At 39.5% G+C, this 25953-nt stretch overlaps 1 protein-coding gene across 3 annotated transcripts; it reads left to right on the top strand.

The window, feature by feature from the left end:
- Positions 1-12355: 12355 nt before the first annotated feature.
- On the top strand, positions 12356-23694 carry LOC100576986. 3 transcript variants are annotated; one of them, XM_006568923.3, is made up of 10 exons: positions 12356-17215; positions 17537-17593; positions 17680-17889; positions 17980-18048; positions 18122-18190; positions 18297-18413; positions 18478-18540; positions 18615-18686; positions 18932-19078; positions 23163-23694. In XM_006568923.3, the coding sequence occupies exons 1-10, from the start codon at positions 15659-15661 to the stop codon at positions 23169-23171; spliced, it is 2370 nt and encodes a 789-aa protein (XP_006568986.2). In that variant the 5' UTR covers positions 12356-15658; the 3' UTR covers positions 23172-23694. The 3 variants fall into 3 exon arrangements, with proteins under 3 accessions (XP_006568986.2, XP_006568987.2, XP_003251314.2); XM_006568924.3 differs by lacking the exon at positions 23163-23694 and adding an exon at positions 19231-19338 and having other exon boundaries at positions 18932-19052; XM_003251266.4 differs by lacking the exon at positions 23163-23694 and adding an exon at positions 19231-20457 and having other exon boundaries at positions 12357-17215.
- The last annotated feature ends 2259 nt before the right edge of the window (positions 23695-25953 follow it).

Raw genomic sequence — 25953 nt, 5'->3', positions numbered from 1 at the left:
ATCGATCGAGAAGAAAAAAAAAATAATAATAATAATAATAATAAGGAGGCGAGAGAATTGATTAATTTCGAAGAATGAAGAAGAGAGCGCACGAGAAAAAGAGGGGGAGAGAGAGAGAGAGGAAGAGAGAAAGACAAAAAAAATCGAGAGCGAGGAAGAGAATATGATGACAAACTGGTGACGTTTTTTGAGATATCGTGCTAAACACATAGAGATGGCGAAGCTAGGTATAATAGAAAACGGTATATACTAATGATATTCACAAACGTGAAACGCACACAGAGAGAAACGCACACGGTTAGAGCAAACATAGCGGAGCAAACGTGGTGATAGTGATAGTGGTGGTGGTTGTGGTGGTTGAACGAGATAATAAGACAGATTTTGCCCGCAGCAGTCCTGATTGCGCGGTGATCGTCCTTGCCGGGATATTCTTATTCTTCGCTCTGCCAGGTTTCATTGACCTCGAATTGCGTTACCGATCTGTCCGCCGCAAGTTGATCACACGACCGTGTTGGCCGCATCCTGGCCTCTATTGATCGTGGTTGATTCGCTCGTGGTGCCGCTCGCCGCCCCTTCGTCCTCGTCAGGCGGAAACGTCGGCAACGATATCGACACTTTCGAGCCGTCATTGCTGGTCGAAACGAAGTTATTCTCGTCGTCTTTGAACGGCGATTCCGTCGAGCTCGCCGTCAAACTCTGGCTCGGCGAGCCCCCTCCTGTCTTCGGTCTATTCCCGAGAGCGCTTTGGAGAAGGGTCGGCCCGAATATTCGGATGAATTCCGCGACAATCGAGTTCACCTTTTGTTCGATCATCTAGAAAACAATACCTCTTAGCTCGTGGCCCGTCTCGTCGGCCCTTCCTCTCCTTTATATAACAACTCGTCGTTTCGTTTCTCATTTCGTTATCGATTTTTCTTTTTTTTCTTTTTTTTTTTTTTTTTGATCGTTAATCGTCGTCGAGTTACGTCGTCCGTTAAAGATCGTTTTCCAAGATTTTCGTTCGATGATCGATGACAGGATGGATGATGCGACGCGTCGAAGGCAACGTTGTCTCTTTTTTTCTTTTTCGAAAATCGACTATGAGAGATTTCAGGCGAGAATCGTAATTTCTCCTCCGTTCTTTTTTTTGTCCGGATGGAAATTGGGAAATACGCGGCTCGTTATCGGTTATCGGAGAAAAACTTTTCCCAAGCGATCGATCTTAATCTTAATTCGCGGACGGGGAGGGGGAGGGGAGGGTTAATTGATTAATAAATAAATAAATGAACGCGTTGGTTGCGCAATCGGCAGAAAACGAGGAGACGCACGGGAAACGAGGAAACTCTCATCGTGAATCGTGAATCAAACGTGCTGCGACTAACTTTCTTGGGAGGAATGCCGATTCACTCGCGAACAATTTCTCCTCGGCTTTAAACCGACACGAGGAGTTGACTAATGAAACGTTTTCGTCCGGCGATATAATCTCTCAATTCGCCCGTTTTAATGCGGGAAAGCGGCGAACCGTGCGTTCAAGGTCCGCTTTGTCTCCTGCCTCTCGATCGACGCCTCTCGAACGACAATCGACGTCGCAAGCGTGATAATATACAATCGTCGATCGGAAAATAAACGGCGGCCCTCGTCTACCTGGGGCGGGGGGGCGAGGTAGAACGGCGGGGGACGGAGACGAAGGAGGGGCGGGGAGGGTGGGAAGTGAATTTTGCCTCATCATCGATAACGTGTCCTGGCCGTCTGCAGGATTTCTTTTCTTTTTTCGCGTTTTTCGGCAGCGGCTCACCTGAGAAATTTCGGGGAACACTTCACGCAGGATACCGATCGTCCGTTTGCTCCTTAGGGCGTCCTTGTTGTCGGCTTCGATCAGCATCAATCGATTGAGTGCCTGAAAAAAGTGTTTTTTCCCTTCTTTGCTGCAAACCGTTCTCGCGCAATTATTCGTACAACGGTCGTATTTCGGCCGATCGATCTCTTCGCTCTCTTCCATCCGCGAGAAAAGTGGTGGAGTATCGTTGGGAAAAAAGACAGGTGGAAGAGACAGGTTGGGACAACGCAAAGGCTGGGGGATTGCGCAATGACGCATGGAGAGACGCATAAACTTAGTTTCTGCAGTTTCCTAGTTCTTCTTGCACGCCAATTTTCGTCATCGAAAATCGCGCGAAATCAAACGCGTGCCGCTCCGCTTTTTGCGGAGCGAAGTTAGTAGAAAATTGGATGGAAACTTGCGAGTGAAACGAAAATTGCGAAAACCGTTTAACGAGCAGATTATTACACATCTGCTTCCATATCTCTTACAATTTTTCCAATTAATGTATAATATAAGCGATTATACGTTGCATCGTGGTTACGTGTTACGTTTGTTTACGATTACGCGCTGTATGAATTCGAGTTATATTATAGGAAATGGTCGCGTGGTAATTCTTTTCTCTTCTCGTACACTTTCATGTATATAATTTTATATATAGGAGGGAAAGGATCCTCAATGCTCGACCAAAACGGTCGTTACAACTCTCTCAAATCAGGCGTCGGATCTCTTATACCGTTTATTATTTATCATTATATTATAAGAATTCGCGTCACGCTGCGTTCATTCCGTTTATTCTTTCTCGTCTATGCGTCTCACGGAGTGAACTTGCCGATGCGTTTTGCAATAAAATCCATGCGCAAATTTATTATTCGTCAAATTAATTAAGCTATTCCGCCACTAGGACGGTCATCGTACTCAAAAGTTGCTCAACCTGGTTACCGTGGTTCACTTTCCCCTATATACAACGCTCACGTCCGAGCTGTTACGATATTTGTCCCCGGCTGTTATCTACATTCGCAACTAGTTTTTTACGCTCGTCGTAATCTCCTCTCGCAAGGTAAATCATCTTGAACCTATTTTTTATTTCTTTTTCTTTTTTCCTTCTCGAGTTGGAAACAACGAGGTCTCCAGAAGAAACGAAACAGAGTTGGAGTTGCACGACGCGATAGGATCGCGTCCGCGCCGGCATCGAAATCTCCGAAATTCGCCGCTAGATCTTCGAAAACGCGACTCCATTTACGATTCTCCCTTTTTTACATATTTTATATTATACATTCGAACGAATTTGATTCCGCGGATGGGATGGAAGATATTGATAGAAATGGAAGTTTGGGAACCACTGGAGGAGACGGAGGAGGCAGGAACACGCGCGTGCACGTGAGCGCGTGCACATACGCACGCGCTTTCCATTGGGCATCGATCGAGCGAAGAAAGTGTCCGGTGTAACCCTGTAAGTGTTCGCGGCCAGTGAAAGTGTCGAGCGGCTCGAAGAAGAGGAGAGCTCCGACTTTTCGTCGTTCTACGCTTCGCCGTTCCTAGAACCGAATGGCTTCGGTTCCTCCCACTAGCGTTTGCCTAACCTTTCCCATTTAAAAAAAGTAAAAAAAAAAAAGAAGAATCGTTCCATGCGAGAATCGCGAAATCGCTTTCGCGTGTATGACGTATATGTATATACATATACACGGCATATTTGAAAAAAAATAAAATAAAACGATCCTTCCAAGAATCCATCGAAAAGTTAAAAATTATTTTCGCGTTATTTTCCCGCTCGCTTGAGAGAGAGAGAGAAAAAAAAACGATTAGCATCGCTGTTGTTTAAGCGACGATAAACGAAGGAAATTCCCTGTTTTGTCAATATTAGTTCTCTGGACAATGTCACGATCAGATTAATTAAAACGTTTGCACATGCATCTTACGATGCTCCATCCGAAGGTCGTTCAAACCCAGTGGCGATAAAACTTCCATCGCCGGCGCGAACGAGTCATCGTCGTCGGCGATCTTGTAAATGAAAATCAAACATATCGTGTGGGTGTGTGCGTGTGTACGTACGGGGATTACACGTGACGTGGATGCGCCGATGAGAGGATCGAGGATCTTAGAAGCGCCGGATCGAGGTCGTAGCACTCCGCTACGATCCGAGTGAAAGAGGCTCCATCGAAAGTGAAACATCGATCCTTCCAAGAATCGACGATCTTACGAACGCCCGGAAATCCAGGATTTTCGAGAAGATCGAGAAATGCCCCATCGTCTCGCAGATTTTTCGCGAGAAAACACGTTTCTTTCCACTTGTTTTTCGAAAAACATTTTCTTCTCCTTGAGAAAATATTCTTCGCGTGTATCGAATGTAAATATTTTGTATCGAATATTTGATGTAAATAAACGAAGGGATAAATAATAAGCAAATGGGGAGAATTGGCCCAGTGACACAGAGAAAGCCGAAGTCGTAACGATTGTTTTTGTCGATCACGATTTACGTCACCTTTCGGCGTGGAGAGGTTGGTTGAATTCCGCTCCGAGACGAAGAGGAATTCTTTTCTCGAAACGGGAGGAGGATCGAATCGAACACATCGGAGTGGAGTGGAATTTTTTTTCTTTTTTTTTTATCGACGGAATTATTATCGATCGATGCCGCCAAGTTCAAGAGATTGCAACATTGTGAAGAATATTCAGCTATGCGGGGATCGCAATGTCAAGATTATACATCGCCCACGGCGGGGAGACGTACAAATTCCAAAGTTTCCAAGATGGACAGGTGTTGGTCACACCGGCCGACTTACCTCGGATTTAATCTGCTGATCCTCGGAATGTGGATACGCGATGACCGAACCCATGCACATGGCTGTTGCCAAAATTACGATGATCTTCATCTTCGTTGCTCTCTATTTTTCTTCCTCTTCTTCCTCCTCCTCTTCTTCTTCTTCTTCTTTTTTTCGTTTCGTTCTTTTGCGTGAATCTGCGAAAAGAAACGAAGTTTAGTTTAGAAAGAACGCTATACCCTCTTCAAATTGATTCGAACGGGTTGTAAATAATCATGGATCGAAAATGCGGAAACGCTTGCGAAAGGATCGCGAAGAAATATGACGAGAAGGTGAAGGAGTATATCTATATCGTGGAGGAGGGAGCGATAGCTCTCCTTTCTCGTATCCAGCCTCGAAACTATCACTTTCGACCGAATGAAAGTCGTGGAACGCCGCTGGCGATCTCAGATTCTCGTCGAAAGATGCGATCCGAGTCTCGTCACGAATTCGAGATCGATCGAGGAAATGATCCAACCCACGCGTCTCTGTTCTCTTTTTCCCTCAACTTTGACGATCGTTTAAGAAGGGACGAACGATAATTTATTTTTACAGGAAATATCTTTTTCTTTATTATTTACTTATCGTTATTACACCCGTAATAATTTCTCTATCGACTGGTTGCGCAATAAATCGAAAATTATAATGCAAGTGTCGCTCGATTCAATTTATAATTGCAACGGCGAACTACGAGGCGGAATACAATGGTGGCCACACATCGAGATAATATAGATTCATGCCGTGTCGCACTCGATGGTGTAACTCGATGCTCACTCGAGGTCGGACGAAATTGGCGAATTTCGTTAATTAATTTGGTCGACGAAACTTTTGTCGATCGATTACTTCTATTCGAACGAAATGTACGAATAATAAATAAGCAGGAAAGCTGGGATGACGAGGCAGAACGCGGAGAGGCAGAGACACGTGCGTTTCGCGAGATTGTCACGGTTCAATGGAAATATTTTCCTCAATCTGGAAAGTCGAGTTTCGATTATCTCTCTCTCTCTCCCTCTCTCTCTCTGTCTCTATGCATATGCATATTGTTGCTATCACTTCACTTCAATATTTTCACTCCGGCAAAATGTTTTCTTTTTCCTGCACCTGAGAAATTATCGAGCGTTTCGACTTGGAATTGCTTCGATTAATTTTTTCATCGACGAAGATATTTCAATTCGAATCCGATTTTTCTTTTCTTTTTCTTTTTCTTTTCTTTTTTTAATCTTCAAACCGTTGAAACTCCAAACTGCTCGATAATTTTCTCGTTGAGGAACACGTCAGGTCGTCACGTGGGGCGATATTTCGCGCGAGTGAACATCGAAATGAAGACAGAGAGAGAGAGAGAGGGAAGAAAAAAGGAGGAGAGAAAAGAGAGAGAAAAAAAAAGAGTTCACGACATCATCGACGAATCTGTCACGTTTCGAATGGAAAAAACTCACCACACCACCGATTCGCAAACGACACGATACAACTTTTGAAACTTCGTAAAGGAAAATGGAAAAGGAGCTCTCCGCGGCTCCTGCTCTCCTCGACTTTTCTGTGACTGTCTGTGTAACGGAGCTTAGTGAGCGGCTTTTATTAGAAGGAGGGGACTGGCGCTACCACCACGCTACACTTCGCTCTCCGACCTCTCCGTTTCTCTTTCTTTACGCGCCGCGATCCTTAAGAAGGGGTCGTCCCCAGACGCTGGCCGAGGATCGGTGCAAGATCCTCCGCACGACCGTGAACATCCACGAGTCGGAAGTGTTCATCCGTCTCGTGTCTTTCCTCTCTTTTCTTTCGTCCGCGCGAATGAATTCGATGAATAATCATCAAGTCCACGTACTCAATTGCCGTCGATACGATTATATTTTTCGAAATTTTTTTCGTCAGAGATGAGAATCTATCCTCGATGTTCCAGGACCGATGAATATTTACGCGAATTGTGTCATTGCGAAAAAACTCGGCACGTGTCGTTATCTCCAATGTAAATATCGGATATTTCGCGCCGTTCAAAACGAATCGTTTTCGTTCTCTCTCTCTCTCTCTTGTTGATTGATTAAAAAGAAAAAAATACTAGTTTTCTTTCGCTTTCTGCATCTTATTATATACGACAACCTGTGTTGAAATTTTTTTTTTACATTTTACAAGATACAAGATACCATACAACGTCCCGATTTTTGTCCACGAATAATTTAATCTCCCTTTAATCGCGCTTTTGCAAAGCGTGGCACGAATGAAGGAGTAGGAAGAACAAGGTTCGATCGAGAGGCGTTGGAAAGATTCTCTCAGTAGATTCCTCCCGTGCGCGGTCAGACGTGCTCCAGGTTCATCGCGGCCCATGAATACCAACAACAGTTCGCACTTAATCAGACAGTTGCAGAAAGAAAGTTTCCAGCAATTACTCGATAATCCTAATAGGTATAATAGATCGGATTTATCTCGATAATCTCCCGCCATCTTTTTTTTCCCCTCTTCTCTTCACGTTTATAAATCTCGGTATCGCGGTGAAAATCTTATTACGATCTCGTGGAAAAGATCGATCCGCGTCCCGTCTCGATCCTACAACCGCAAAACTATCCGTTCCAAGTTATTGCCCGATTGTTTGTTCAACTAGAAACTTGCTTGAAATTTATAAAATTCCGCCGTTTTATTTCATCGCCGTTTACCACGCAAATTATTACCACTGCCTCGTGCAATAACCGATATCTTTTACACGAGTTTGTCCAATTATTTCGAATCTTAGAAATTGACCTCGTATTCGGTTCATTCATCATCAAATCGAACGAAGAGAGAGAAAGAGAGAGAGAGAGATAAAGAAAAGGAGGCGAGACACGCATCGATAATTCTCGGCAAAGAAATCGGTCACGATCGATCGATCTCGGGGAACGAGATATTTTTCTCTCTCTCTCCGCGTGTTCGTCACTCGATTTTGTCAAAAATTTGGTAACCGATGTCGAAAGTCGCTCTTGCGCCAAGTTTCTTCACGTTTTCTCTCTAATATTCTCTCGGATGGAATAATTTAATTCACCGTTGTTCGCATCACGTTAGATGACAGAAATATATATATATATATATATATATATACACATCACGAAATTTGTTTTACTCTTTTCAGAAAAGAGAGACGATTTTTCTATATTATTCTCTTCATACCCGGTTTATCACGTTTCTGACGTGAGATTTCCTTGTAATTTTTTTTATTATTTGTACTAGCGCTACAAAAAAAAGAAGAGGAAAAGAAAAGAAGAAGAAGAAATAAAACGAGTATTGAAGAACGTTCGTTAAACGCAAGGTCGATACAGCAAGTTTGAGGAATTCTGGTTGAACTCGCTCGAAATTACGTAGGAGCCCTTCGTGTCCCCCTGAACCTTGTTCGTGACCTTGAATTTTATTATAATCGCGTAGGCAATCTGAAAAGAGATATCAAAACTCGGAACAAACGCTTTACCCAAACGCTTTTTTTTTTTTTTCCTTCTTTTTTTTCCACGACAAAAGTTTCGCATTTTTACGAAGACACGCGAATAATTTGCAGTTCGTTTGGCATTATAAACGTCGTAAGTGAATTTATGCGTATTTTGTTATGCGTTTCCGCTTATTTACCAGCAATTCAAACGATAAAAAAAAAAAAAAAAACGAGGAAAAAACAATCATCATTTTTATGGCTGAAACTGAGAATCTTTCAATCGTGCTTAATTAATCAATTATGAGAATTAGAGTTAAAAAAAAGAAAAAACGCAGACGCATACAATTATAATTATTTCTCTTATAATAACAATTCGAGGTCGGATCGAATTTGAAGGAAAAAAAAGAAAAATCTTCACACGACTTTACACTTCTATCCTGTTTCTTCGTGTTGTAAACAAGAAAAAAATTTGCCGAAACTATTATCCGTCATATGATTGATATAAATTCCAATATAAATGTCTTCTCAACGACGGCTCGTTAATAACTCATTCAACGGCATTTATCTCAAAAAATTTATCTTGGAACGTACTTTCGACGTTATGCAACGTTTCACTTTCATATACGATTTGATTCCGCTTTCGTAGATGTTCTTCTAGAATGATAATCGATCTTTTCATCTCCTAGATTGTTCCTTCCTTCGAGGAAAATATCCTCCTTTGAGATTCGATTTTCGTTCGTCTTTGCCACGAGAAGGAAGAAACGATCGAAGGATTATTCTCTTCGATCAAATTTATATAATATCTCGGCGAGAAAATGGATCGTCTATTTTCGTGTCTGCATAAACGATGGATAAAACGGTACAAATTCACGCAACGATATTTTCAAGATCCGAAATCAATATAAACTTGTCTTGTTCCTTCGAACAGAGTTTCCGGTTCTCGCTCGAGGAAACCACGATTGAAAATAAAACGAGCTCGATATTATTTTTGCATCCGGATATCGGGTTGGCCGAGCGCGGTGTAGTAAAACGTGGTAAAATTAATTTTATTACTTAGTTTTCCCTGAAAAATCCACACGGGTTACGATATAATATTCCACGTGTTTCGTATTTCGAAGCCGTTCTTTGTCTTGCCCAGTTCCGATTACTCGTTATTCCCGTCACGACGATTCCACCAGTCTCATCGATTTAGAGATACGCTGGAACGTTTGCCAAGCGAATTGGCCACGATTTCGTTTCTAATGAATTCCTCGCGCGTTTTTCCTTGCCCTCGGGAAACTTGTCGTCGAAGAAACTTCGGCGTGTCTCGTCCGCTTCGAGATCGCTTTTCACTCGGCTACGAAACGGTAACGAAACTGAGATCCGCTCCGTTCCGATAAATTATTATCGTATAAGCGAATACGATAATGTTGCCAGTTCGAGAGATCGAATTATTCTCCGTTTCGATATTCTTATGCATTCGGGTCGCTTTCGACGATGACGACAGACGTCCACGACATTAAATTAATTTTAATTTGCTCCCGATTGTACGGTAATTTTTTTCCCGACTCGTTATTGTTATAATTATGTTACGAAGCAGAAGAAATATTACACGCGCGTGTAATTTTTCTTTATTCACAAATTGATCGCAATCTCGTTGCTGGCAACTTGGCAAGAAATTTGTTCATTCGTTATTAATTCCATTATCGGATAAAAGTTTCGAAGGTATATAAAATGGAGGTTATTGAATATTAATGACAATACCTATTATTCTTCTCTTTTATATAAATATAAATATCAGGGGAAATCGACGAAAAATTAGTCGCCATTAGTTTATCTGAAGTATTTAATGATTCATAAAAATGTGTATTCATAAATATTCATAAATATTCATATAAAAAAAGTATTCATGTAATCGTTGATTAATAATATATTTATAATCGCTAACGGAACATTAACGATATTCTCAGTTAATTGCTTCGTTTTCAAGAAGCTTGAAAATAACTTGTAATGGTGTTATATAAAGATAACATTTATATATATACATATTTTTTTATGTATTATTATTATTATTATTATGTTGCAGTTAGGTTAAGATTTTTCTATTTTATTTATTTTTTTTTTTCCTCCACAGTATTCGTTTCATCACATATACAAAGTTAAGATTCCGTGTAAAATCGCGAATCTCATTTCTCGATAATAATTTATCGAGGTTGAATCGTCGCATTGACGTTCAACTATGCAATTGATTTATTCTAGATGAAAATATTTGTCTCGTTAAATGCAAATTTATTAAAAACTCGCGAGATTGAAAGAGATGAATATTTATTGCAAAAAAAAAAAAAGAAAAAAAATGAGAAGAAGAAGAAGAAAAAAAATTTTTTTCGCTCGTTCGACCATTATAACCAATGAAAACTTGTTTATTAAACCTATTCGTTCTATGAGTTTGAAACAAAAAAAAAAAAATTACAACTTATCGATCGTCAATAATTGCGAATATAATACGAACAACGTGGATTCGTTTCTTCTCTTACTCTCTTCTTCTTCACTTATTAACTCCTTCCAATAATGATTTAACAGGGCCATCCTTTTAAAATGACGTATGTATCAGATATGCACGATGGTGAAAGTGACATGTGACACGATTCTATCACTGCAACTCGAAGAAAAAAAAAGAAAAAAAAGAAGCGACACCGTCCGTGGATGATTCATGTTTCGCGACTTTCGAACCGGATCGACGAATTCTCCAAATACGCTCGTATGTAATCCGATTACTTATCGTCGAGCCGAAACGTTAATAATAATCTGTTACGTAAAATTGGGAATTTGCATTCGATCCGATTGGCGAGGAAATTATCGATCGGCCAAACGAATCTGTATTAGTTTTCCGCGACGATCTTTTCCCCGTTCCGTGTATATAAATGTAAAATTATTTCGAAATCGATCGATTCGCTGAGTTGTTCGCGCAATTCTTTCCGATCGAAAATCAATTCGTCGTATTTCTGAAAATGTAAATGCGATGTATAATTCCTCGTAATGGGAATTTAATTGAGAATCGATGACGGTAATCAATGAGCGACGAGATACATTGTGATGAAAGAAAATGGATGATATTTCGTAAGATCGATTTGGATGGTAATTCGATTTTTAGATTAGTTTTCTACGCAGGACAAACAGTTTCCTCACTCTTATTATTTATGCGAATAACTCGTCGCTTCTTCGACCAGAATTCCCTTATGTCACTTAATATATATCACGCGGTAACGCGTGATATAATTAGTTACGAAGGCTTTCCTTCCCGAACAAAGGCTCGAACGAGGGAAAAATGATTTAAAACCCGTAGCATCCTTGTTAACTTCAACGCCATGCTTTCACGTGGCACAAATAACGAACGTAATAATGGTTTTTTTTTTTTTCAAGGACAATGCATATCGGCATAATTTCGAAAAGCGTAATGCTTTAAGTTTCGAATTAATGATAAAATTTTTTTTTCCCCCCCGCGAGAATCTTGGCGCGAAAATAGCACGCATAAAAGCTTGAAAAATTCTCTCCAGTTGCGCTAATAATAATCCTGTTAATCGCCGGCTAACGCAATTATCCGACGGAAAGAAAAAAGAGAAAAAGAGAACTGAGACATGTGGAAATAAAAATAAACTTGGCTCAACTTCGCCGAGTTCAACGACAATTAACGGCAATGTTTCGCAACATGGCGCGCTGGACGCCATCAAACAGCCGGAATCATAGTAATCGTGGATCATTCGAGAAATGATCGTGTCGCGAATGTTGTTAACCTTGTGATTCGCGCCGTTTGCACGAAACCGATCGTTTGCTAAACCAGGAACCGATCTGGAATAGGAATAAGCAATTTTTGTAAGCGATAGTTTTGCTCCAAACGAAAGAAAAAGTACGAAAAAACGTACGATCCGCGTTTGTTAATTGTTACGGTTTAATTTCTCTCTTTCTTTCTTTCTTTGAACGAGAGAAAAAGTTTCTTCCGATTTTCTAGAGAAAAAAGTAGAGCGAGAACGGTATATCGGATGGGTTAGGTTAAGTTCGCTCGATCGCCGATGATCGATCGTGATTTTACCGACTGTCATAGAAACCTGTGAATCGATAGTCAAGAGTCTTCGATTATTATTGCTTCCATCCACGATCGCTAGACGGAGGCACCTTTGTTACCCTTTTGCTAACCCTTCCTCTTCTCGTTTCTTCCTCTTCGATTTTTTCCAGCCCCAAGTGGAGACTGATCGTGCTGTAATATACCGATCCTATCAGATAATCATTCTACACTGAAAAAAAAAAAAAAAAAAAAAAAAAAAGAAAATTTCGCAAGCTATTTTAAGAATTAATTTCGAATTTTCCAATTTCGAAACTACGATTTTACGAGGTTTTTTAATTCGAATTTTTCTAGAATATTTATATATATTTATATTTATTTGTATAATATTTAAAATATCGCAGATGCAATAGCTATTGATGACCCATAAAGCAACAGGTAACCGATCGAACCAAGAACGAAAGTTGAAATAGTGTTAAATGTGAACCGTGCAACATTACATTGATAAAATTGTATGGCGGCAACCAGTTTTTCCCATAATCCTCTCACTTTTTTTTTTTTCCGCTGCAATTTTGTACGGTTATATTTCATAGCGTTTACGACCCGAGTCGTAACGATCAAGCAGTTCACTTTATACTATCCTGCTACCAGACAATTCTTTTTATCTCTCTTAATAAGATAAATTAACCGATATTCGAAGATAAATCTCGTTCGATCGAATTTTTTCCTCTCTTTCTTTCCAACAAAAAAAAATAGGATTATCGATACGAAATGGAGCCCGTTTTCTTTTCCCGTGGATCTCGTTAATTCGAACGATTTGAAAAAAGAACTAACAGGAAATAATAATAATAATTATAATAATAATAATTAAAAAAACAGCACAGACGAATGTGTCCCTACCTAACCAGGAGACCAGATGGATCTAGAGCGATAGAAAGTGGCTTCGTTCCAATTTTTTTTTTTTTTTCCCCTCCCCTCTGTGACCCGTACCACGATTGCCCAAGCGTGTCCGTTATTAAAAAAGATTATTAAATTATTAAACCGTTTATAATAGATATATCTTTAATAGGATGATTCACGTGAAAGCCGCCTAACCATGTTGTGTTGTTATGTCGTTTGCCCGTATACAATCATTAATATATCTATCATTATTATCTAGAAGGGAAAACAACGGTATCGTTCTTATTATTCGTTCTCTCGAATTCTTTATTCGCGTTTTTGTTTTTCGCGTTTTCGCGATTCGTGTTGTAATCGTGTGAATTTTTATGCAACTAATAAAAAAAAAATAGGAATTATTAATTATCGTTTCGTAATAATCGCAGAATAGAATATAAAGTGAAAGGTATTTGGTTTTATTCCCGTACTTTGACCGTACGACATGGCGAAAGAGGTCGAAAACGCGAAATTTTTTGCAAATCTATTTTAAAAACGTCACGATTTACCATTGTCAATGTATGTACAAATTTTTCTTTTAGGATCCTTGCTGGAACTTTGTGTCGAATCGATCGGGATTTAAAAAAAAAAAAAATTGTTAAAACCAGGAGAAATTTCTGTACGTAGAGAAAGAAAAAAAAGAATAATCGGTCAACCGTGTTACGTTTGCATAGAATGAATAAAATACGTAGAGAAAAATACATTTTGCAAATTAATCGCGTGGTAATTGATCCGGAACAGAAAAAAGAAATAATTTGTCTCAACTTTATTAATAAATAATCCTGCTTGGAAGGAAATGTATCTGCAATATATAAAAAAAAAAAGAAGAAGAAAAAAAATATAATAAAAATACTGCGTACAAGATAAACAAAAATTAGAATTTCAACGAAGAATTCAAATGCACGAAACGTTGTTGTTGTTGAAAAACACGCGAACGTCGCATAAAAAATTACAAACGACGAATATAGACACGGATTATTCCATTATTAAACGATTTTGCTTAAATATTCATCGTTCCATCTTTTTTTCGTATCCACGTATTTGTAAAATCCACAGAGAGAAAGGAAGAATGATTGATTGGAAGAAAAAAAAAAAAAGAAAAAGGAAAAATCGATTTACGCGACTCGATGTTGTTGCACGAAACAAGAATGGATTCTTTTCTTGATTCGCTCTTCTTTCTAATCAAGGGAGAAGTAAGAAATGGAATCGGCGATCGTCGAGGTAATTGTGATTCTATCGAGCAACGACCTTGAAAGGATCTGCACCATAAAAGGTGTTCGCTCGACATCTGGTGCTACGGTATGGCGCGATAAAACCGCTTAAGGCCGGTCAGTAAACCGATTTAACGGTGCTTCGCGATACGTTACGAAATTTACGAATGTATATATGTAATCCGATCGAGTATCTCTCTTTTTCTCCTTCTGTTTAGAAAATTAATTAGTTTTCAACGGTTCGTTTGTAATCGTTTATAACTTATTTGTAAATTATTTTCTTTTCTTTTTTTTTTTTTGAGCAGAACGAATATAATAACTCTGTTTGGATTATTTGGATTATTTTTAATTTCTGTGACGATAAAAACGATGATTTTATAGATCGAATCTTTACGTTATCGAACGTTGATACGTCGATGTATTAATGGCAACAATAATCTTGCTCTTACGAGTTTATTCCATAGTTCGAGCATTGAAAATTTAACGATTACTTTTATTACAAAAGATACGATTAATCGGCGGTTGGATATGGATGTGTTACAATCGCGAAATAGTAGGTCAATGCGAGCCTAGTAAAATTTTAAAACAACTTTTGTGCCGATTACATAGACGAGCATAGGTAGGAACTAGAATGGTAACTTTCTCAGCAGTGTGGGAGCGCGTCGAACTTGTCCTTGCTTTGTTTCTTCTATTGCGAACTTAATAAACCGAGTCCAGAGTTTATTCACCTGAACAAACTCGTCGCTTCCTCTCTCTCTCTCTCTCTCGATCACGAATTCTCAAATAATTCGAATCCCTCGAAACAAAGAAATCGTTTCATTTCTTCCACGATCTTCTTCGATGAACAGAGAATCCGTCGAGAGAAGAGGTAAAAGATACGCTCTTTCTTTGGATCGAAAGCTGACCGATCGGTCTTGGAAAAACCGATTAAGTAAATCCGTTTCGTCCCGATTTCCACTTAAGACGACCCCTCGAGTTGCGAAAGCTTGTCGTCGGCTGCGTTTCGCATGCGCCGCGCCTCCTATTAGAAATCGCACCCCCATAATTGCGAGTGCAACGGCGGAAGTGAGCGTGCTCGGTGCACTGTCATTAGGCGCTGCCAATATCCCGATCGGCGCACGGGAAAAATACACGGTTCGTCCGCGATCGCGGGAAAGGGGGAGGAAAAAGAGAAAAAGAGGAAGAGAAAAGAAGGAAGAGGAAAAATAATAAAAAAGGAGGGGGGGACGATCGATCGAATATAAAGCAACCATTTTTTCGATACGAACGATCAGTTTTTCACGCGTCGCGATTCCACGTTTCTCAATTTCTCTTTTTTTCTTCATGTCGCTTCCAATATACGTACGTCGATCGACTTTTTCATAGATAGATCCCGATAGAGGGATCTATTTGGAAATGACGCGATTCGACGAGTTTCGTCGCAAGAATTCGCGCGGATTCGAATTCAGCATCGAGTGTGGTCGTTGAGCAGAAGATACATCATATCGAGTAATTCGAGCCAGAATGTCGAGAAGATTGTCGAAGATCTATCCGTTGCTCCTGTTCTTCATATGGACGAACCTGGTGATTTCGATGCCCGCTCCTCCGCCCTCGAGGCGATCGTTCGAGGCAGCCTCGGGCGACGTGGCTGGGTTCTCCAACGTGCCGAAAATTCTTGAGATTCAATTACCCCTGAGGATCGCGACGAAGGAGGATCTGGTCGCTTGGGCCAGGTACGTGATGGGTTTGATGGCGTCCCGTATAAACATCACTCTGACCACGGTGAAGGAGTCGCCCTCGAGGGTTGTGGGGGGTGGAACGGAGAAGATGGCGAAGCAGGCACGCCAGTATCCGGTTAGAAATAATCCGGCGTATCGTTATTTCGAGGCCGATGGATCCACGGCGATGGACGACGACGGTTTACGACACCTCGTAAAGAGTTTCGAGAACGCGAGATACGCGGAGAACGCGAGGAGCCTTGGACGCGCGACCAGCATCGACAAGATACCTGCGCCTGTCAGGATCGTGGGGGACGTCGAAAACTCGGCGCGAAACGGAGACGTCCAGTCGTACTCCACTTCCCGGTTGCCGACGATAGCCATGGTCGACGGAGCGATCGGCAAGAGTTCGTTCAACGATCGGCGACCGATTTTCCAGCCGATTTTCGCCATCTCGGACAGCACGATTCCAAGCCCTCTCGATGTAAATATCCCGGGAGCCAGCAAGCATCCGATCGACGACTCGTTCGACTCGGCGAATTCGTTGAAAACGGGGGATCGGCAATTGTTCGTCCCCCAATTTCCCAACTTTGGGCCGGCCATCGAGCTCAAGCCCAACGACATCTTTCCGACGAGCGCCGTCTCGCCCCCGACCAGAGCTTACCTACCCGTGGCCACGACCACCGTCGCCGCCCACGACAACGTCGAGTTCCCCAACGACCCGTTCGTGGCCAGATACCTGCTCTACGGAAGGAACGTTTCGAGCAACCTCCTTCCGGACACCGTCGCTCCGCTCCTCGAGATTGCCTCGTCCCCGCCAACGGGAAGAAACGTCTCGCCATCTCGAAACGACATCGGGAACACGACGACGGCAACGCCTCTGTTCAACGTTCCTTTCGAGGCGGTGATCACGTTCACGCGCGACCATATCCGGCCAACCGCGGACTCCGGGGACGAGGGTGGCGAGTACTCCGCTCTCGAGGATCGATTTCCACCCTACTTCGAGTACACCTCGAATCGCACGTTGACCAACGAGTCGGGCCAGATCAACGTGGTGCTGGACGACGAGGGGCGCACGATCGAGGCAGGGGTGAAGGAGGAGAGGAGGAAGGAGGAGAGGAAGAAGGACGAGGGCTCGAAGGGGGAGAAGTCGAAGAAACGGAAACCAGAGAAGAAGACGTCGCCCCTCGGCCAGTTGATCAAGTCGTTCGCGGCGCTCAGGAGGAATTCCACCCTTGCGACCAATCTTGCACCCCCTCTTCCGTCCAAGCAGCAAACTTCGTCGACCACGCAGAGGATTCCCTCGCGCCAGGAAATACCACCACCGACGAGGACGCAGCTCTACTCTACGACGGAGAAAACTGTAAGTAAGGGAGGATGAGAAATGGATATCTAAATTCTCGATTTCTATCGCGCATACGCGATTCGCAATTAATCGTTTCTTCTACGAGAGAAGGATCGATCGAATGAATATCGAAAGTGAAGAAACGGTGATCGCCGGCAAAATTTGTTGGTTTCTGTGTCTGAGCCGCTGTCTCGTTCGAAACCAAAGATTGCATTGGATCGCGCGAGTGAACGACGCGAGTGGAGGGAGTCGAACGGGGGGGAAAAGGAAAAGAAAAGAAAAACGATTAGTAAAAAAGAGAGAAAAAGTGAAACCTTACCGAAGATTCGTTTATTTCAGTCTGCGCTCAGACAAGGAAGACGTAATGCGACGTCTCTGGCGCAACAACAAATCGAGGTACGTCCCGATTTCACCTCGCATATGCATATTCTTGCCGATTTATCGCGTGTAATGATTTATCGAGTCGAAACTTGGATCGACAGGGAACAAGACGGGAGAAGGAAAGGGGAGGAGGAGTTGGCGCGAGGGAGGAGGACGAGAGCAAAGAGGGCGACAACGGGGATCGAGAGGGAATCGAGAACGAGGCTTCCAGCGAGGAGGAAAATTCCAGCGAAGAGGGAGGAGGCGGTCCTATCAAAGCCATCATCGATCTTCTTCAACTCGCTGCGCCAATTCTGGAAGATCTGAGCGACGTAAGAAGAAGAAAAGAGGAGAAATTTCACAATTTCTAATATCAAGCCGTCACGTTGAACTCTTATCGCCGTTATCTTGAACTCTTTCAGCCTGAATCCGAAACCGACATTGCCGACGTGCTCGAAGTAGGGATCCCGTTGCTCCAAGACTTGTCGCAAGTGAGATCAGTAATAATCTCCAAGTATTCCAGCTCCGAGTCTTGATTTAAAAGAGTTATAAATGCCGTTTCAGGGAGACGACGAAACGCCAGGTGTCGACTTTCCAGGATTATTGGTCCCGATTTTGTTGCAAATTAGCGGAGTGAGTTGCCAACATTTTTTTTCTTTTTCTTCAAAGCAACTTTTCGAAGCGGAGAAATGGAGAAATTCGCGCAGGTAAGCGGTATATCTGATAAGATTATTTTCAGGAGGACGGGCAGAGGGATTCAGGCGCCATTTTGACACCGTTGCTTCAACTAAGCGCGCCGCTCATAGGACCCCTGGTCGGCCCGTTGGTCGGCCCGTTGAGTCGCCAGAGCAGCCAGGTAAACAACTCTAAGATTCGTAAAAGAAAGATTGTTATTTTTACATCAGAATTGAATTTTTTAGCCTGCAGGTCAAGGATCGTCGATCAGCAACCTGATCAAAGGTCTCCTGGCTCCGTTGCTCGAGGTAATCATCATTTACATTCTTGAAACAACGATGAAAAAACGGTGCATAATTTAAGACAAATCGTTCCTTTTCAGCCAATCGGCCCGTATGGAAAGATGACGCAACTTTCGAACCTGATCGCCGGAATCGTCTCTAGTCTTAGCAAAGTACGCATCGATCCATTTGTCGAACAACTGTTTGTTCTTTTCCTTCTCTGAATAAATTCTCTGTAAATAAAAAACTGCTAAATCGTGTATATGTCATCATGTGTATCACAACCTCTTCACAATCGATGAATAAAAATATTTGAATTGCAAAAATTCGAAATTCAATATTTATATACATATATTTTCGTTTCACGAAGATATCTTGGAATATCGATATCCAATATTCGTTTTTTCGGTTTTTACAGAATTCAGGGGCTGGTGGCGCGTCCGATTTGACGAGCCTCGTGAAAGCCGTGGTCGCCGGATCGGTGGCAGGAACGAGCGCAGGCTCGAGCGGGAACAAAGACTCTTACGGAGCTGCATATGGTACAGACAATTCTTATAACGGTTATGTAAGTTTCTCTCAACGCTTCGTTTTCACTCGCTACTTTGCCCGTCGCCTAGCGCGGATTTTGCCACGCAAATTTAAATCGAAGCCTTTTTTTTTTTTTCTTTTTCTCATCACCTATCACACCACGCCTCACTCAGCTTCTCAACTTTTCAGCTTAATGCACCGTCGAAGAACACCTCGCTCGGCTCTTCCATCAATGACATCCTTAACGCGATATTAAAAGTGGTCGCCTCGTTGGTGAACGCCATTTCCGCAATTTTGGCCGCCTCGTCGAACAGCTCCAACGAACCTCAACCCTATCCCTCGCCGCCCAAACCCTACGCCAAACCCTATAAAATGATCCGCCCAGCCGATTATGTTAGCATAACAACCGGAAAACCGGAACGTGTAAGAATATAAACGATCAATTCTTAGAAAATTATTTTTCTTTTTTTTTTAAATAGCGTTAGAAGAGATAAGCGAATTATCGACGTTGTATTTCGACGATGATTCTTGACAAGTCGTTTGCTCGTTTAACATCGAGATTTTTAAACAAATTTTACGTCGAAGGAATCAACGAAATATATTTAGAAATATAAATATATAAGGGTTTTTAGAATATATTTTTTAGAGGAACAAACTTACGTCTTTCGATTTGTACAATCAATATAGAAATATTGATCTTTAGATTTGTCGTTTTTTTTTGTATAGTAATGAGAAAGAAAAAAAGTATTCCACTTTTTGATTGAAATTCAATTGAATCGAATTTATCGATTCGATCGTTGTGAATCAAGAATATGATATATTCATATATTCGAGAGAATATTAATGAGATACATTACACGACACGTAATAAAAGATAAGTAATTTTTAAAAATATTTTTAAAAATATTCTTTGTGATCGGAATATGATAACATTATAAGAGCCGATTTGCAATCTGTAATTAATGATATACAATAATTAAAAATCATAAGCGTGCCCGATAATCCAAGGATGCGGAATACGTCACTAAATATATAAACGGACACTTTCGATTCGACCTGATTCGTTCTCCACTTTGATCAAACATATATATTAACTATTACTTTTTACTATTATATATCCATTTATATCCAGAGAAGGCAACGTTAAGAAACCTCGTTCCAATTTTAAAATGAATACCTTGCAAATTTTTCTTACGACGAAATCGTTAAAGATCGTTAAAGATAAAAATATTTGAAAAAAATAGATCGATCATATGTGAAATATAATTTCATCGAATTTCGAAATGCACGTTTAAGGTTCTTTAAAATATTACACGCTTCGTCTAAATTCAATTGCTTATAACTCGTCAATAAATATTCATCGATTAATGATATCGATTAATAATCATTTACTTTAATAAACGAGTCTCGACATTGGCATTTCTCGTTTTTGTTTTCACTTCTAATCGCCCCTTCCGAAAGTATACAAACATCCACGAGATCCGAAGTTCAAATGGCCGCCACGTGTTGAAGCGTGACGGGTAATGAGTTAGTTACGTGATTTGGAAAGGGGATCGAGCGTATATATGGGCATTTCAATTTTGAAACGAGACACGTGACGTAACGATTTGTCTCTTTAATCTCGAAAAAGGGTCGTCTATCGATTCTTATCTACGTATCTAAATCAATCGTTTCGTTTCGATCTTGTATCGAAAAATAAAATAAAATAAAATAAAATAATAAAAACAAAAATAAAAGAAATATCGTAAAACGTATTTTGAAACGTAACGTCGTCATGTATACACGAGTCGAGTGAAAATTTATGGCACGTATCAAAGCAAAAGCGATAAAATTCTTCGATTAAATTTTGAATTTCGTACGAGATTGTAATTTCGTAATTTAATATTCAAATTAAAAAAAAAAAAAAAAGAATTCGCTTCGCAAGACCGTTCCACGATTGCGACACACCGCGAGTAATTATTTAATAGATGCACCATATTCGATTTCACCGGGATTACGTCAAATCTAGCAGGTGAATTAATAAAATAACGGCGGTTAAAACGGCCGTTGGTTTTCTTGATTTTTCTTATCTTCCATATATAACGCGTTCGAAAGTTGATATAATAAAAAAAAAAAAATTAGCAAATTGAATAAACGGTCTACCACTGTTTAGACGGAGAGTACGACGATGGGTCGGTTCATAATAAGGCGGCACGGGAGCATAACGAAAAAGGAAACGAGCGATATATATATATATTTATTTTTTTTTTCCCTTCTTCTTCTCCATCCGCGCAACGTGTTTGTTCGACACGCATCGCCAGTTACTTGAAAATTGTCTCGTAATTTTTATGCGCGGAAAACGCAATAATGTCGCCGATCGTATCTCTCTTCGAATTGCGAATCATCCACAGTTCAACGCGTCTCGCCGGGTTGCACGGGTCGTTGTACCTGGGAGAGAGGGGAGGGGAGAGGGGAAAAAAAAGTAACTGCTAGAAAATCTTTGACCCAGCTTATTAGTTAAACCGGCTACCTGCGTGAAACTACGTTCGTCCATGTCTTCGATAACCCGTTGGAACAAGCGTCCAATCAACGATTTGTAATACGATTTGTGATACGTACGGAGAACGGAAGTTACACTTTAACGAAGAATTAATATCGAATTTTCATTCACGCTCGAGTTACAGCCCGTAGTGAAAGTCGTTCGATGATGATATCCAAAGATATCCAGATTTCATCCTTCCTCGTTCGATTTACTTTAACCATATATCCATAATGATAGAAGAAAAATCTTATTAAATTTGTATATTATACATAAATTTATCATGTTTATTATTCGTCTCGTTTCGATCGAAGAAAGAAGATATGAGAGAATTCGAATTCGAGTCTGTTTACGATTCGATTTAATGAAAAGAAAAAGAATCAAATCGCTCGTAAATAAACGAGATACACGAATAAAGTATTCCGCGTACGAACTACATAACCGGCTAGACGTTTTTCTTGTTTTTTCCCCCTCCCCCCTCCTTTTTTTTTTCTTCATTTTTACATAATAATGTAAAACGCGGAGATCGGTCGCCGACTCCGCGAAGGCCATTTACTTTCCATTCTGGAAAGAAAGCTGGAGTTTTGCCATCGATAGGACGGCTCGGTTGACCCTTGGACCCTATTTTGCGAAATTACCTATTGCTACCTTCGACTGCTCGCTATCAGTTTCGATCAACGGTATTCATAAAACTTGAGAGAAACTTTTCTATTCGCTTGCATTCTATTCTGTTCTGTCTCTTTTCTCTCTTCGCTTCGATTCGAGAAAGAAAGAAAAAGAAGAGGAGGAGGAGAAGGAAAGACAAATTTGCGTAGCGAGAAGCTTAGCGGCCTCGATAAATATTTACAGCCAGATGTTTCACAGTAATTTTCGTTACGTTACGAACACGTTGAGAAGAAATATTTATATTTCGATGATGAATCGTGAAAAGCCAGAATAACAACAACAACAACAACAATAAGAATAATAAAGATGAATAGATTCGTTGGGAAACGAAGGTACGATACGACAATCGTATCTTGCGCTGCATCAAAAATGAAAAAAACATTTGGCTTTTTACCGAAAAAAAAAAATAGAATAATAATAATAAATATTCTTATCCAACGCATATTCTCACGAACGCGTCTCCTCCTCGCTATTCGATCGTGTTTAATTATGATTTTACGACGTTTCAAAAAAAGAGAAAATTTTTTTTTTTTTTTTTATTTGCCTAAAGAAATCGAACATAATAACATGGTTACGCAAATTTGTTAGATAAAACTGCAAGATTGACTGTTTTAAACGAAGATCAATTAGGTCGATAATAGGTAAGTATCATAACATCGTAAACGGCTTTTGCAACGAATCGTCACGCTACGTAAGCCAAGCTTGGTATCGATAATCACTTTGATAAATGCGTTAAATTTGTTAAATTTCGAGTTTGGTTGGAAAAAAAAAAAAAAAGAAAAGAAACAAAATTACTCCGATAGAATTATTCGTTAAATTTGTTCACGATACGAATTTTATCTTCGAAAATGTGAAAATGAAATAATGTATCTCTTGATCGAACCGAATCGATTCTAAATTCTTCTCTCAGCAGTAAACGAAGAAATTTCTTTTCCAGGCCAATTGACAACGACCAGGCGCGGAGGGTAAAGTGGTTGTAAAGAATTTCTTTACAACAGAGTCAATGCGATCGAGGATCGGTTCATAAATCATTAATCTTTGTCCCTATTTTGCGAGAATCTAGTTCACAGCCTTCGTGTCATGGAAAACGAAATAAAAGTCGAGCGATGATGAATCCTTGTCACGATGGTCCAGTATGCGCACGCGTGAAAATTTCGCAACTCTTTATCTTTAAATTATACGAGATTTCTCTGCCCGACGCGATTATTTGCATTTAATTAGATCCGTTATTATATCGATTTTTACAAGATCGTTATATCGATTTCCTTTTTAATGATTTTTAATTATCGATGTACGATATTCCGCTCGATAATTTAGAGAACGTGTTCCAATGTGTTTGAACATTATGTTCGATTCATAAATTCTTTGAGAAGAGAATGACTCTTGTATGAGACGGTGTTACAACAGAGACATAAAAATTCAAATTGTCGGAATGATGAAATCCGCATTATAAATATTATTGTTAATAAAATTATTTTCATTTGCTTTGCTAAAAAAATTCTTTCAGAGCTTGCGGTATCATTGTATTATATATATATATATATATATGTATGTGTATATATATATATATTTTCTTTATGATAGGTCAGGTTTATTAATTATTACCATAAATTGCAACAATATAAATGCAAATCAATAGAAGAAATGAAACGAAAATTAATTATTACAAGGATTATTAATTAGATAAAATAAGCGATAGATATTATTAATTAGTATGTAATGCGGATTTGTTCTTCTTTTTTTTTCTTCTTCTTATTTTTTATTATTTTTTTTTTTTATTTTTAAATTGCGCAAGAGACCATCAATCGGCAATTGAATTACGCGAGAAATTTTTCTTTCAAATGCTAATTAAACATGAAAATTAATATTCTATAAATATTCTTTCTTCCTTTTTTTTTTCTATTTTACTTTTTTTTTTCTTTTTTTATTATCACGTAATTGTGCGGCCACGCGTTTTAAAAAAAATATCTAATTAAATATTTCTCGTCTCAGAAATCATCTTAGAGTTTAGCTTTATTTGTTATTTAATTTCAAAAAAATATTTTACGTTATTCTCTCCAATTGTTCTTTTTTTTTTTCTTTTTTTGAATCTGAAATTTTTTTTTACACCCGTTCTGACGATCCTCCTTTCCGAAACGCGTAAGCCAACTGCAAAGTTTAAGGTCTAGGACTGTGTACCCTTTCATCAAGGAAATTTCGCAAGTTTGTTACGCAACAATACCGATTCGAAAGACTTTTACTCTCGACGGCGATCTCACGGTTCGTTCGATGGAGCTTTCTATTTCATTCTTACGTGTCTTATAATTCATCTACTGTTATCTACGTTTATTAACAGCGGTTCGCTTTTAATAAAAAAACATAGAAAAAGATGAAACCAAATTCAAAATGGCCATGTATGCATATAATAACATTTATTGAAAATATGTGCGAAAAAAAATATTTATTCTACGCTCGCTTGCAAAATTTCATGATCGTACCCGCCTATCATAGAATAGAAATCTCCATAAAACGTATAACCTCGAATGTCGAAATTTTTTTCGAAAATCAAAATCCTCTAAGAAAAACTTTTTCTTTTCGAGAGAGAATAGTTTAAAATTTATTGAAAGCAAAAAATACTTTGTGCAAAACGAATTTTGAAGTTTTTAGTAACCAATCTTGAATTCGAACGAACGAATATAAATCGAAATCAATCTCGATCCTCCGAGATGATCGAAGAAAATCCTTCCGCCAGAAAGAAAATTTCGAATTCCCTCTCAATTTTCAACTTTTACTTTCCCATCGATTAAACGGGATCATATTTCATGGGGATTCACGTTATCCGCGATGACACATGGATAATTATATAAACGTATCGTGCAAGGGGTTGCGTAATCGAACGATATCGTTATTGCGGAAAGGATTTAACAAAAGGGGCCATCTCTTCGGGGTCAGAGTTTTTTTTCCCAGGAGTTTTTTTTTGCCACGACAGACTTTATTCAGATAGATTTTTGCAATGGTATATTATAGCTCTCGGATATAACGAGGCATTTATTATCGATCACAATAGGGAATGGGAATTGTACATTTTATTTTAGTAATAACTTTTCGTGGAAAGAGAATTATATTTGGAATTCGTTAAAAAATAATAAATATAGAAAGTGTAGCTAGTGGATAGCAAATAAATCTGTACGTATAATATATGTATCTTTTTCTTTCCTTTACCATCATTGATTCTTAAAGAATAATAATCTGGAAGGATGATCTCATCGTTGCGTTCCAACTTGTTACTTGTTTACTTTAATTTAATAAGAAAAAAAAATCATTCGTTATTATTGTTCACGGAAAAGAACCGTTAAAGTCAAACCATTTGATCTATCTCCACGTTGCAAAATATCGATGAACGGAATCCAAAAGATTAAAAATTCTGCTGCATAATCACGCAATCTCGTCCTTTCGATAATCGAAAGCAAGAAAATTCGTGACGATTCTCTCAAGACAAAGCCTCATTTCGTCGATTAAAGAAAGCGAATCGATTATAATAATTATGAATAAATATTATTCAAATAATATTAATAATTCTTTAAAGTAAAAAATTCTTTACTCGAAATTTTTAATCTTTCCAACGGATTAATTCTCGATCAACTTAACTCTAATTAGATCAAGAATGCATTTTCTCTCGCCGATATTTTGCGCGCATTTTTCTTAAAATTAAAAAAAGAAAAGAAAAGAAAAAAATCACGAACGAGGAT

This window comes from Apis mellifera, linkage group LG2 (genome assembly GCF_003254395.2).
Source record: "Apis mellifera strain DH4 linkage group LG2, Amel_HAv3.1, whole genome shotgun sequence".
Lineage (NCBI taxonomy): Eukaryota > Metazoa > Arthropoda > Insecta > Hymenoptera > Apidae > Apis > Apis mellifera.
The sequence above is the reverse complement of the archived record's forward strand: the minus strand, read 5'-3'. Positions and strand labels throughout refer to the sequence as shown.

What these genes read in the sequence shown, in the direction of transcription:
- LOC100576986 (XM_003251266.4), top strand. Translation starts at nt 15,659, where the DNA reads ATGTCGAGAAGATTGTCGAAGATCTATCCGTTGCTCCTGTTCTTCATA. An exon ending in TGCTCCAAGACTTGTCGCAA is followed by an intron (nt 18,049 to 18,121) that starts GTGAGATCAGTA and finishes ATGCCGTTTCAG; the next exon opens with GGAGACGACGAAACGCCAGG. An exon ending in TCCTGGCTCCGTTGCTCGAG is followed by an intron (nt 18,541 to 18,614) that starts GTAATCATCATT and finishes GTTCCTTTTCAG; the next exon opens with CCAATCGGCCCGTATGGAAA.